Below are 14,377 nucleotides of genomic sequence, written 5' to 3' on the forward strand. Positions count from 1 at the left end.
CTCCTAAACTTGCCATAATTTAGGATGAAGCTCTTAATGTCCCGCTCAAGTTTAAGGTTTTAAAACAACAGGACTGCTATTATAAAATAACTTTCTTGACTGTTGTTCTGATGTGCATGATGTGCCACTACATTTGTGCTTTGGTATGATAATAGTGGCCCTACCTAATACTAAAATTATAGTATTAAAAAAATTATGCCTCACATATGAACATTTGAGCTGAATGGATTCTACGTTTTGGAAGGTTTGCTTTTGGGGAAGGAATCAAGATCATAGTTTAAGGAAAAGCAATGCTAGCCAGTTGCAAACTGAAGTCTCTTTTTCATTGTCAACCAGAATGGACAATGTGCCAATTGCCTTCAGTCAAAGGAAGGGTTTCTTTCCAGACCAAAATTTATTAATGACGTAAGTTCACTGCAGCTGGCCAAAATAGCTCTGAAATGACCAGCCTGCAGCAGTGCATGGCTGACATGTATCTGCTCTTTCATGTGTGAAAACCAGTACAAATTATCTTTTTATAAAAAGCCCTTTACTACAGATGAGAATTTACTAGATTGTTAGCATTTTCACATGTTGGCAAATGTCAAGAAGAGTGTAGTGGTGAAATATTTGTTGCCATGCAGAGTTCCTGCTAAGGCTATAGAATTACATGGAGTGTGGTTTGTGTCTGAGAGGCAGATACAGTAACTGTGAAGGACCATAGGTGAAACATCTTAATAAACCCAGATTATAGCACTAAAAAGTCTCAGGGCCCCACCAGCCGGATGGCTATGGCTGCAAATCTTGCAGACTGCTGGGTCATTCCATGTCTCCTGGTGTACTGAGGCACCTGTGCACAAAAGGGTGAAGTCAGTGCAGGATTTGAGAAGTTGCTGGGGAAGAAGCCCTACCTGCCAAAGGGGTAATGCAAGAAAATATGGAGGTGCCATGGGGAGAAAGCTGTGATAAGACACAAGCAGGAGATAGAATGAGAACAGGGGATTCTTGCAGACAGTAGTTTGGAGAAAAATCTCAGTGTCTAGGTCTGCTGCTGTAACACCCTGTGAATGCGAGATGATGTTTCAAAATTTTGACTGAGCGCTAATGGAAATAGGTGAGAAGTGGGACATCAGGGCACTCCCATTCTGCCAGGGCTTGGGTAGAGGTAGCTTCTTAGAGGAAAATGGGTGTTTTATGTAAGTAGTCTGTTCATAGTGATTGCTAAAGCAATATTAAAGACGTGATGGACTTTTTCCTGAAAAATATCTTCTTAATGACATTTCTTGCTACCTAGCAATTGTAATGCCTAATTAATGCTTCTTACTGTTCTCTTTTCCTAGCAAGGCAAGTTCATTCTGGTTTACATTGTTTAAGTAGAAACTATTAACTGGGATTTGTAACATGCCTATGTCGAGTGTCACTGGTCATATTAGGCCAAAGCCCACTCAGCCTAAAATCCTTACCTGGGGTCCAAGCCGTTGAACGCTCAGGAATTTTTTTCTGCCTTCATATAGGTGATGTTTCTGCACAAGCTATGATTGATGTCCTGCGTGACAAGGATAGTGGTGTCTGTGTGGACTCTGAATCTTTCCTTACTACAGCTAGCATAGTGTCTGTTCTGCCTCAGGACCCTAGTTTTCCCTGTGTTCATTACTTCACTGGCACGCCAGACCCTTCAAGGTAAGCCACAGCATTGGGGTTTCCTGGGTGCAGAGCAGATGATGGCTTGAAAGATAGTAAACAAACCCTGCTACATGAATTGGAACATGCTTCAAGAACATGTTCTAACCAGAAATGGAATCAGTAGTTGTTGGTGTGCAATCTGACAGTCCTGTGTTACTGAACTGCATCTTGCTGCACTTCTAAAGGACACCACTGGGCTGAAAGGCTGGTTCTGGAACTTTGCCTAAATTCAGAGCTTCTAGAGTAAATGCAGTTTAGGGAGGACCCAGGAACTACTACTCCAGCGTAGTTGCTTTCCACTGAGTTCTTGTTGAGATGATGAGGTTGTGGAGCATTTTAGTCACTTCTCTTGAACAAGTGGGTGCAAAACTGAAACAAATAATGTGTCTAAATATCAAAGAGGGGGTGTGTACTATAGGTAGCCTTGTTTGACATCAAAATGTTAACAGAGCAAAACATCTGCAACTCCCAGGTATGCCAAGTATTTTTTTTACTGGAGGGACAATTTCCAGTTGGTTTAAATTATGTCCTCTCTAGTTGAAAGCAGCAGAGGACATAAGGGAACTCATGGGCCAGATCATCAAAGAACTAATGAATTATCTTGTGTTTTAAACAGAATCCACCTGGGATTCACAGATATTAAACTAAACCACTTGCCGTTATTCAGGAGATCTGCCACTTGCATTGAGGTAAAGAGGTTATGGGGAGAAGAAAATGGTGCCCTTGAACAGCTGACAGTCATTCCTACAAAAAGAGTGGTAGTAAGCATTAGGTTCTACCAAGGGCTACAGAAGTCCTCCATGCCAAAGGGACTTTCCACCCACCTTGCATTATGCAACCCAAACTTTCAGGGTTAAGTATGAAGTTTGAGCTTGCTTACCAAAATTTTTTTTTTACTTGATGCAAATACTTTGAGATAAAAAGGAGCAAGGCTTCAAATTGTTTTGGTGGGATTTCTATCCTTTTTGAAGGTGGAGAGTCTAGCTGTAAAAAAACCCTGTTTAGAGGCCTTTCTTGCTTTATTTTACACTCTAATGCATTAAAAAAGCATTATTTTAAGTGCAGCTAGTGAGTCATATAAACTCTTAGTTAGCAAGGCTTCATGACAGTGATGAAAGGGGCAGCAGCAATGAACCTGCTGACTGTATGCAGGCAGCGGTTATTAATCACATTTTGCAGAAGTCTTGCACTTCTGGCAGCTTCTTTACGGCAGAATGCAGGTTGCTGTTTTGTTGTGTATCTAAAGGGAAGGAAGGCAGTTTCTCTATGCACTTGCAATACCTTCTCTCAGATTCTCGGGAATTAAGATCCTGGATTGCTAGGGTTTTGTTGTCTGTCTGTCTCTGAAGTTTAGATCCAAACTCAGTGCTGAAGTTGTTTGAGAAGTGTCACAATATTGGTAGCTATGTCTTTTTTCCCCGCCTTGACATAAAATTCTAAAGTGCTGCTGGGTATATGCCAAATCCTCTGATACTGAGCAAGGTATGTAATCTTCCCTGCTCCACACAAGTGTGTGTGATTTTAATGGAAATTAAATCTGGGAGGAGAAGGAGAGATGGCAGTGTGAACAGAGGAGAAAAACTGATGCGAGGCTGAATGCTGAGATATGTTTAAAAAAAACTTGGAGAGGAAAATACAGTGCTACTTTTCTAAAGAAGTGGCAGAACTGGCATGAAGGAGACCAAAGAAGCCTATACATAAAAAGGGGTAATAAAGTTTTACAGTAATTGAGACAAACCCAATTCTTTTAAAGCTCAGAGACTTATTTTGCTTGTGACCAGTACCAACTCTCTAACCTAGTCTGTGCCTAGTGTAGGTGAATTACTTATGCTGTTCTGTACCTGTTGTTTTAAAATAGCCTGGTGAACATTTCAATAACATATATAAAATCTCTCTTATTACTGCAAGCAGTAATTCTCATTTCTTTCAGGTCCGTATTTAAACCCTTTATTTTTGTTGATGATGTAAAATTAGTACCAAAAGTACAGTCTCCTTCTTTTGGCAATGAAGATCCTGCTAAAAAGATACCTCGATTCCAGGAGAAACCTGATCGCAGGCATGAATTGTACAAGGCACATGAATGGGCCCGATCTCTCCTTGAGAATGATCAGGTAAGAGCTGTGGGACCTGGAATTAAAGAATTAAAGGTAGATTCCTAACTTCATAATTTACTTCGAAGTCACTCTCTGAAAAACATTCTCTGAATATTCTTAGAATCCTTGCAAGTTTAGCTTGAATAATGATGCCCTCTGAAGGACAAACTATTCTGCATAGGGTTGGGGTTTTTTTTTTTGTTATCCTGAGTGTGTTGCTCTGTTCCCTTACTTTTACAAAGTGAAAAGTCAAACTGACAAGGTGATTATCTTGTTCAGTCCCCATTGTGTATATGGTCTTTTAAAGTGATTACTGAACACTGGATGCTAGTGCAACATGGTATCAGAATTATATGACAGAATGACGGCAGGTATGTTGTAATTTAAATTACACACTGGATTAAGAATGACTGAGTTTTTTTTTTTCTTGAAGCAATAATTTGCATGTGACAGTTTTGCATGTCTCAATTTAATGCATTTCTGTTAATTTGTAAGAATTAACTGAAAATGCCATGTGAGAAGAAAGAACACTTTCTAATGCCATGCAACAGGTACCTGAGGGCCGAAAACCTTCCGGTGTAAAAACCTAAAGTGTTGAAAATCTCTTATGGGAATAAATTTCAGAATAAATAAAGGCAGGAAGGGGATTATTCTGTACCGCTTTTCCAACTGATTGAGATAGAACTTTTGTTGTCATAGTGCAAGTAGTTCGTTAACTGTTCTTTGACACTTGCAATTACAGCTACAGCAGTAAACTGGATAACTGGTTACAAGGAAGTAAAACAGAGCGAGAGATCACCAGGGCATGCCAGTCATGCTGGTATTGGTATTTCACGCAATTTGTGGAAGACCCACATAGTCATGTTGAACTTCCACAGAGGACTTGCTTTTCTGCAATTTTCCTCTGCATATTTGCATAGGTCAGAGTCTTGCTAAGATCATAACAGCATTCAGGCTTATCTATTAGTCATTAAAGAAACCACGGTAACCTCTGCTAGTACAAACGCCATTTAAATGCAGTTTTGGCTAGATGTGGTTTTTAATCCCTTAGAATGGTTCAATATAAAATCTGTGGCCTCTGTGGTAACATTGACTCAATGTGCAGCTAGCTTCCATATGTGAGATGCTGATTTAGGGAAGACCTATAAAAACTGCCCACCTTGAGAGCCTAAACCATAGCTTAGGTGCTCTACTCTTTCTGCACAAAGGCTGGTATAAATCCTGGAAAGCTCAGAACCATCACTCATTCTAAATGCCTTATTTTCTGGAATTCAATTTTTGAAAGCTGCAAGCAAAACGAATAGCACTTCCCCATTTAAAAAAAAAAAAAAAAAGTAGACTTAAATAACATCCGGATAGAACAAAATGACCCTTCTTCAGGAGTGACTTTCCTGCCCAGAAACATGAAAGAGCAGCAAGTCAGAATGGCACACAAAGCCTTCCCTGGGATCTGGACTCTTGACGCTGTTACATTACGCATCATTTCAGATCTAATCATCATCTTGCAGGTGATGATCTGAGGGATACACATGTACATACCATGATCTGTACAATCCTCGGTGCTTCTAGTCTTCTCATATAGTTCTGTCTGTGGGTTTACAGGCTTAAGAAGTTGCTTTACTTCTTTATCATGTGTACAAGCCTTATACCATTTTCCTCTATCCATCTTTCACACCATCTTCCTTCTCTGCTTTAAACTTAGCCAACTCCTTCTTGGTTATTTTTCTTAATGCATAAAGTGTCCAGCACTGTTCCTTTCAGCTTTTGACCATCAAAAAAAACTATTAACAGAAATAGTTTGTACTTAAAAAGGCTTTCTCATTTTTAAAAAAATACTTGAAAAGATCTCCATAAGAGAAGAGAACAGTAAAATGCTTTAATGAGCCTGTTTGATGGTTAATTGAGTTTGGTTGTTTCATGCCTTTAGGATAAAGGCCAGAAACTGATGAGGATTATGTTAGACCTTGAAAAACAAGGCTTAGAAGCAATGGAAGATATCCTTACTCGTACAGAGGTTCTGGATCCTGCTGAAGTAGTGGATCTTTTCTATGACTGTGTTGACACAGAACTAAAGTTCTTCAAATAAAGTAAGCAAACACTTTATAATTCTTTAAATACTGAGTTTCTGGTACCAGGTATCTTTTACACTAAGCTAAGGGTGTTCAGAATTGGGTCCAAAGCCACCTTTCTACCTCAGTGCATCTGCTTGGTTCATCTCCAAAGTCCCTTTTCCCTATGCTACATTGCAGGCAATTTTTTTTTCAATTTCACCCTTGCTTGGAATGGATTTTAAACAAATTTTATCTCATTTCAGCTATGGTGGCTATTGTTAGCCTTTTCACTGGAAGACTGCAAAGTTCTTCAAGCCTTGAAAGAAAGTCTTCACACTTGTGAATTTGCAGGAAAAACATTTCTAGAGGAAAAAATGTTACTTGCTAGCTGTATCTGGTTAACAAATTGCTTTCCTTTGTCCAATCTCGTGGTGTTCCTGTTTGTGTATGTATATAGTGAAAGGAGAAAGTCACTGACTGGTCCAATTACTGTGTGCATGCTGGCTAATTTAGTACAGAATGTTTAAATATGTATGTTGGGCAACCAATTAAAGCAAAGATTAACTTCATCAGGCTAACTGCCATATTGTCATTGAAAGCAATCTGTTTTTTTCCTCTATTGCTCAGGACTAGGCTTGCAGCAAAGCTGACTTGCATTTTTCTCTTCTTGCTAATTCACACAAAGATGGTAGAGTTGAAATCCCAGTTTTGAGGGAGCAGGAAGGTAAGTCCTGGTTCTTGACCTTGCTGTACTGGCCTCATATGGGCATATCTGGTTACAGTAACTCAGCATCTGATGTTATTCCCGTACAAACTATCAGAATTAGGTCTCCCAGGTTAAGTTTTGCCTTCACCTGCACCCAACTTAGGGAAGCTTGTGTTTGTAATGCACCTGGCTGCTGCTCTAGTATTGAGTACTAAAATGCAGAGCCAGCCTGGATGCCTAAGACATCTATACATAACCTATTGGCTCTTAAGATGCAATTAATAAGGTGTCATATTTATACAGAAGCTAAAAATCAGGAATTTTTCAAGGGAAGAGATGCTGGACATAGATCAATACCTGACTATCCTCCCTCTTTCTGCCTTTGTACTGCTGAACAGTTCCTAGTAATCTCTGTGGTGAGCATACATGGCTGATGAATCCATTAAGTACCATTGAGTTACTGGTGGGTGTGGCAATCCAACTGCTTAGGCTTAGAAATGGCTGTCTTATGCTTCCTTATATTAGAGTGCAGTTCTGCAGCATGCTTCCCTTCCTTGACAAAGTTATGGACAGACCTGCTTTTCACGTATTTTTTTTCTTGTAGAAGTGAGATAGGGCAAACACTTTAAGAATTAAACCAGTGAACACTGCTTCCTGTGTCATGCAAAGATGGTTGGGGTTTTTTTAACAGGAGGTTGAGAAAAGAAGACCATGTCTTTAATAAGTGGAAGTTAGCATATGGAGTTAAAATCCTTTACTGTTCAGGGAAGGGGATGGTGAAGAACCATGGACTTTTCTACTGAGGAATTAAAAGCTCCTTATAAGGCAGCAACGCCTCAACTTGAAACTGTAAGAGTTGTGCATTAGGGAAATAGTCATTGCCATATTGGCACACTGCATTCTCAGAATTTTTTTTTTTTATTAAATTGTTCCCTTCAGACTCATTACTTCAGTATTGCCTTATATGACAAGTGGCAATTGGACAAGAAAACATTGGGCCCTTTCACTTACAGAAAACAAGCATGAAGATATTTTCTCTTATGGCCTACCTAATAAACTTCCCATTCACAATACACTCCTCCCATGCTATTACAGGAACAGCTCCTGTGCCTAGGTATTCTGAAAGTGGAGAAAAGGAAAGGAGAAAATAGGCAAGCAAACCCTAAAACTTAGCTTCTATCTACCTAGCCAGAATAGGGACTGCAAGGAGCACACTTCATTTCAGAGGGTATTGTGCTGGATGCAGCCAGCTGAAAGAGTGGTGTGCTTTTGCCAACTGCACCCAGCTGAAGTAAATGGACTTCCCATGAAATCTACTTTTGGAATGAAAGGGTACTTGGAATGAAAATGCTCCTAATCAGAGTACACTTTAAGACATACCATGTTGAACTTCAAAGCTGCTTCTGTAAGCTGTTGCCTGCTGAGCATTTTGCATCCTGATAGGAGTACTTGGATATTTGTGAACAAGGGGAGAAAAGGGATAAAATGACTGCCCCATCCAGAGGGCAAAAATTAGGATATACCACTTCACACAGCTCTTTTGCACAACTCTGATGTCTAACCTTTGGGAGGGAGACAAGATGAAAGAGGAGGGTGTTCCTGCTAAAAACATAATATATCTTACTTGCCTGTTTCTTAAGAAAGACAAACCCAACATTTGCAATTATCTTGTGGGAATTTATGTCCTTATTTGGAACTGCTTATGTGACAGAACTAATAAATTGTTTTGAGCACAGTGATCCAGGTAGTAATTTTCTAATAGTATGTTGCTTTTGCTTCAGCTGTGTAGTGCATTTAAGAAAAAAAAAAATACTGTGCTACAGCAACATGCTTGAGTGCAATCACTAGTCCTACAAGTCTGAGAAACCAGAGCACCCCCATGGCCTTAAACTTCCAGTGGTCTTGAGTGCAGCTATGGCTTAGTGGAAGGACATAGTGGGACCAACTGCCACTGGGTGACAGCCAGTGTGATCTCTGTATCTCCAGGTAATAGCAACGTCAGAAGTTTCAAATGGATCTTGAACAACAATCCAGTATATATGGAAATAACATTTCACCAACACTTGCAAATATGCCCAGGCTTTCTAATTTAATACCTGAAAGATGTTGTTTGCTTCTAAAATACACCTAATCATAATAAAAACAGGAGTAAAATTTTTTCTCCTTTAGCTATCTTCTGGTGGGTAGTCTAGTATTAAGTAGTTTTAAAATCCTTATGAAGGCATTTATTACAGAGCAGTACACAAGTTCCAGAACAAATGAGAACCAACAATACATCACCTTTAATAGTACTATAACAAAAAATTCTTCAAAGCAGTATTAAACTTTTCCAGTTGTTTGAGAAGCAATGTATATGCTGACCCCTGCTTATTACTATATTCATGCATATTTATCAAGTAACTGTAAGGTCAAAGCGTCACTATTTTCTTCTTTTCACATGAAATACAGCAAGGTATCATAATAGGCTAGAACAAGACTAATGATGCTTTCTTAAGAGTCCTACAGGTGAAGAGCTTCTTACCCTTACACCATGTCCACACCATGAGCACGCATGTGTGGGAGCAGGAGTTACGGTGTAACTCAGCTGTTGCAAGAACTAAGAAAAAAGCAGAGATATGTAAAGATGCAGTTACCTGTCTTTTCCAAATAGTTTTGTTCAAAGGCAGGGCCATGGGGGAAGATATTCACCTATGATCTATAATGGTATTACAGCTGCAGCTGAGGGGAGTTTATGGCAATTATATAAATTAATGCCATAACTGTAAACAGCCTGGCTGTTAGCACCAGGTTCACCCTGGAACAGCAGTGCCCTTCTTCAAGCTGGTGAATCATAGAATCATTTAGGTTGGAAAAGACATTTAAGATCATCAAGTCCAACTGTAAACCTGACACTGCTAAGTCCACCACTAAACCATGTCCCTAAGCAACACACTACTCATCTTTTAAATATCCCGAGGGATGGTGACTCCACCACTTCCCTGGGCAGCCTGTTCCAATGCTTGACAACCCTTTTGGTGAAGAAATTTTTCCTAATATTCAATCTAAACCTCCCCTGGCACAACTTGAGGCTGTTTCCTCTTGTCCTATCACTTGTTACCTGGGAGAAGAGACTGACACCCACCTTGCTACAACCTCCTTTCAGGTAGTTGTTGGGAGTGATATGGTCTCCCCTGAGCCTCCTTTTCTCCAGGCTAAACGGCCTCAGTTCCTTCAGCTGCTCCTCATAAGACTTGCTCTCTAGACCCTTCACCAGCTTTGTTGCTCTTCTCTGGACACACTCCACCACCTGCATGTCTTGTAGTGAGGGGCCCAAAACTGAACACTGTATTTGAGGTGCAGCCTCACCAGTGCCCAGTACAGGGGGATGATCACTTCCCTAGTCTTGCTGGCCACACTATTTCTGATACAAGCCAGGATGCTATTGGCCTTCTTGGCCACCTGGGCACACTACCTGCTGGTATTCAGCTGGCTGTTGACCAGCATCCCCAGGTCCTTTTCCACAGGGCAGCTTTCCAGCCACTCTTCCCTAAGCCTTTAGCGCTGCATGGGGTTGTGACCCAAGTGCAGGACCCAAGAAAGCTGAAGAAGGGGAATCAAAGAGTGGTTGTGGTTGGAAGGGATGGCTGGAGGCCATATGGTCCAACCCCCTTGCTCAGCCAGGGCCACCTAGAGCCAGCTGCCCAGGACCATGTACAGAGGGCTTTTGAATCTCTCTAAGGAGTGAGACTCCACAATGTCCCTGGGGAACCTGCGCCAGTGCTCAGTCGCTCCCACAGTCAAAAAGTGTTTCCTGATGTTCAGACAGAGGCTCCTGTGTTTCAGCTGGTGCCCATTGCCATTGGTCCTGTCACCGGGTACCACTGAAAAGAGCCTGACTCCATCTTTATACCCCCTTCAGATATTTATACGCATTGATGACATCCCCTCTGAGCCTTCTCTTTTCTTGGCTGAACAGTCCCAGTTCTCTCAGCCTCTCCTCATAGGAGAGATGCTCCAGTCCCTTTATCATCTTAGTGGTCCTTTGTAGGACTCTCCAGTATGTCCATGTCTCTCTTGTACTGCGGAGCCTAGCACTGGACACAGTATTCCAGGTGTGGCCTCACCAGTGCTGAACAGAGGGGAAGGATCGATCACCTCCCTTGACTTGCTGGCAACACTCCTATTAGTGCAGGGAAATGCACAAGAATAAGGGTAATTCTTGCTGGAAATAGACATCTTATGACCAGATTGGAACATCTGTGATCCAAAGACCTTACCCCAGGCTGCATATTAAAAGCAGAAACTCAACTCTTGTCTGCTGCTAGGCTGTTACTTTTTTCAACCAACCAGCTCTATCCAAGGGAACAACCCCTTTGGAGACTGCTTGTTCCATGCGGTGTATTTTGGACAACGACTCCTTGCTGCTGCTATGGCTGAACAGTAGGAGCTCTAGTTGCCTGTTTAAAATGTAGGTGTTGGACCCCTCATCCAAAGGCCTCCTAATTGCTGGGTCAAGACACTCTGTCACACAAATGGTAAACATCCACTTTGCCAGCAGGAAAAGACAGGACACGTACCCTTACATACATACTTCATGGCATGTGTATTCACACACACCTTTTTTGGGTTGTTTTTTTTTTTTTTTGCTTACAGTAGAACAACTTTCTTTTCCCCCAGTTTGGAAAAGTTCTGTGGTCTTTGTCAAGTCCATGATCACCCTACCCAGCTGGGCTTCTTCAGACACTATCCTATAAGGATCTATAATCAATAGGAGGTAGGCTCAACAGCAGCCACAGCTCCTTGTCATCTCTTTCCTCTTCATGCTTGATGAGAAAAGGATTGTGGGCCCATCTGTTCATGAAAGTGACATTCAGCTGCAATCTGAGGACAGGCAGAATAGAAGAAGTGAAGAAACATACAAAGAGACTAAAGGTAGCATGTTAGTTTCTGATAGTTCATAGAAAAATGTCTGAATAATAACGAGAATTTCCAAAATACTTAAAAATGATGATGGAAGGGGAAAAATTAACTACAGGCGTGTAATGCAAAAAAAAGTTTTAAGGTAACATCTGTCAGCATGATAAGAATAAGAATTGTTTCAAGACTACAAAGAATTTAAAATTTATGCTGCGTTGCTTAAAAAATATCTATCTATATACAGTAATTTAAAAGCCTGTACTAACATTCCTGTGGTATGTAGGCCAGTTCAAAAAGTATGATTTACATCATTTTTCCTGTTTATAGAAATGTTAACATTGCAAGCACTTGCAATTCAAATATAATCTCTATCACTGTAATGGGGACCCCTTCTGTTTTATATATTATCTTGATGTTGTTCTTTTTTAATATTAATCCAGAAAGCATCAGAAGACTCTTCTCATCTCACATGTGTTCTTAATGGAGGATTTTTAGAGGGATCTGTAAATAGATAGGACAGGTTTAATCAGAGGAGATAGATAAATAGATACAGTTTTTGGATATGTATTTTGGATGCAGTTCTACAGCAGGGATGCTGCATTTATCTCCTACCCTTGAACTGATATATGTATATATATATATTGCTCATGCTCTGTAGCCCTTCAGTAAAAAAGTCTTTGATCAGATCGTACAGCAGACGATTTAGACTGACTGAGGCAGCTGTGAAAAGTCATGCAAAGTACCTTGGCACAGGAACAAAAAAAAACTTAATGAAAAGTTGGAGATAAATAGTTGATCTAATAATACAGAAAAGACTGGGTTTTATAAAAAACAGAATATGGGCATGAGATCTTACGGCACCTTCAACTACCAGTTTTCAAAGCTGGATAGGTGAACTCCTGCTCCTACAACAGTGACTTGATACTAAGTGTCTAAGTTAAGGGGAGGGGCAGGGAAGCGAAGTTCAGTTACCAAGTGTCTTTGTTATTCAGGTGTGTGAAACACCATGCATAGGATTTAAATCAAAACACATGATGAAGACATGGATCAAGTCATGTTTCTTTTGTGATTTCGTTAAGTTATAAACAAAAAAACGCAACTCAGTAGCTGCCTAAGTCTGTTTATGTGACATCACTGTTTTTAACATCAAGGGCTCTGCAAATTCAACAGTCTAAAGAACACAAGACTACGTGTCAAGCCACATCATTTTATTCTTAGCTACTAAGACTTTAAAGTAATTAATAAGTGCTTTTCATCATATCTTTGGTTCCTGTTACCACTGTAACAAATCCTATTCCTCTCTGTGCCTATGCTAGCAGCCCAGTTCTTCACTTTAATGCTGGTTTCTGTTCTTTATTTTCACTCCCTGTTTTTAATGCTGTTGGGTAATTATCAGATCTTCTCATGTTTACACACTTACCTCGAGCTATCTTGCTGGGATATATTTTCTGAAATGGCTTGAATTCGTCAGGTGGGGGGAAATCTTCCACAGAATGGAAAGTAAATTTAGATTCAAAGTCATCTGGGAAGTTTCAGGGAAATAAACATTAGTCACTGTTAGTGACATACTTAAAAAAAAAAAAAATTACCACAAGGAATTTCAATTAAAAATGCTGACTCGTTTTCCCCTGGAATTGATAGCGGCTTATTCCATATAAACAATCTTGATGAGTACTTCTGTGAGCCATCCAAGTTTTCTGGCTTAATTGCAAACATTGCCTGCTACTAACTGAAGTTAAGCTTCTGGCTGCCGTTCCAGTTTTCTGCATTGATGATATTGTGGTAATAGAGGTACTCCTAGGTGGTTTTCAAGCCATTTAGCTATAAGCAAGAATGAATGGCCAATACATCAGACCACAAAAATAATTCTTAGCAGTCTTTGCTCTATGGGATTGAAGCTACTAAATGTCCATGAACTGGTTTTAAGAATAGTAATATAAGCACACTACAGCAACTTTTCACAGTCTTAAGAAAAGCATGCACTACCTGCAAAATTACTTGTCTACTGGATGATTCAAAACCTTTGTGAAAAAGTCTTAATTTTCTCTCATTATATAAGGTTGTACAAAAATGTTTCTAATGGGTCTAGTTATACTACCCTGTTATTGCCATGAGAAAGTCTCGAATGAGTTTTTGAGGTCTGAAACACACACAGGCTTTTGTACTAAAATTATTAACTAAGGCTAAGAGATCTAATTTAGATGATATTACCAATGATGTGCATATTTCCATTTTTAAGTGGTGGGTAGAGGTCATGAGCTGTAGCCCAGGCTGAGACTCCGGACTTGCTTGTGAGTTCAGTTGTTGGTGATCTTGCTGGTGGCTGTGGAGGTGTGACTAGCCTCCCAGCACCGGTTCCTTAAAAAGAAGCAGCAGACCAGCACATAAACATCATGACTTAACAAACCTGACAGTAAGCTTTGCACAGAAGTGGAGGGAGTGTAGGAGGAATGCAATATTTGGGGCAAACTTACCCAGCTTCAGAGCTGCTGTTTGTCAAGCCCGACCATGGATTTATAGCATTAAGTATTACATTTAAGCCACTAATGGAGCTGGCTGGGGCTTGCTATTTCTAGTTCTAGGAAAAGTCTGACATTCTCAAGTATGGTTTTGTCCCAGTTTGGAGGGGAAGACTATCCTTCCACTTTTCACAAGAACAAGCAGTTTCTTTAAGAGAAAAAAAAACCCAACCAAAAAACCCCCACCCAACCACACTAGATGGTATCTCTAAAAGAAAATAATTTCCTGACACTTTAGCAGCTACGCAGTGGAATTACCATTATGCTTGTGCATTTCACTGAGGAGTTGCAAGAGCCTTCAAAGTTTACATCTACTGGGCAGACCTACCACAGGAACTGTGTGAGGGGGAGGGAGCCCAAGGCCTCCAAGTTAGCAGCCTCTCAAAACTGCTTCTCCCCCTAGATAACCAAGGGAAAGGCAGGCTAATTTTAGGGAAACCTCAAAAGTTG

At 40.4% G+C, this 14,377-nt stretch overlaps 2 protein-coding genes across 7 annotated transcripts in view; one reads left to right on the forward strand and one right to left on the reverse strand.

The window, feature by feature from the left end:
* SCRN1 (secernin 1) overlaps nucleotides 1-6,375 on the forward strand; it is a 39,248-nt gene extending 32,873 nt beyond the window's left edge. Inside the window, exons 6-9 of the mRNA XM_052799211.1 lie at nucleotides 1,494-1,659; nucleotides 3,593-3,773; nucleotides 5,683-5,842; nucleotides 6,070-6,375. Coding sequence (XP_052655171.1) covers nucleotides 1,494-1,659; nucleotides 3,593-3,773; nucleotides 5,683-5,841 — 506 coding nt within the window. The 3' untranslated portion in view covers nucleotide 5,842; nucleotides 6,070-6,375. The remainder of the gene's footprint in view (nucleotides 1-1,493; nucleotides 1,660-3,592; nucleotides 3,774-5,682; nucleotides 5,843-6,069) is intronic.
* Nucleotides 6,376-8,582: 2,207 nt separating this feature from the next.
* The window catches only part of WIPF3 (WAS/WASL interacting protein family member 3), a 39,369-nt gene continuing 33,574 nt past the window's right edge, over nucleotides 8,583-14,377 (reverse strand). For 5 of the 6 annotated variants that reach the window (XM_052799159.1, XM_052799152.1, XM_052799178.1 and 2 more), the window contains 2 exons: nucleotides 13,620-13,766; nucleotides 8,583-12,930 (listed from right to left, as the gene is read on the reverse strand). In XM_052799159.1, coding sequence (XP_052655119.1) covers nucleotides 12,737-12,930; nucleotides 13,620-13,766 — 341 coding nt within the window. In that variant the 3' untranslated portion in view covers nucleotides 8,583-12,736. The remainder of the gene's footprint in view (nucleotides 12,931-13,619; nucleotides 13,767-14,377) is intronic. The other variant, XM_052799189.1, reaches the window with a different exon arrangement.

Source organism: Harpia harpyja, chromosome 1 (assembly GCF_026419915.1).
Source record: "Harpia harpyja isolate bHarHar1 chromosome 1, bHarHar1 primary haplotype, whole genome shotgun sequence".
NCBI lineage: Eukaryota > Metazoa > Chordata > Aves > Accipitriformes > Accipitridae > Harpia > Harpia harpyja.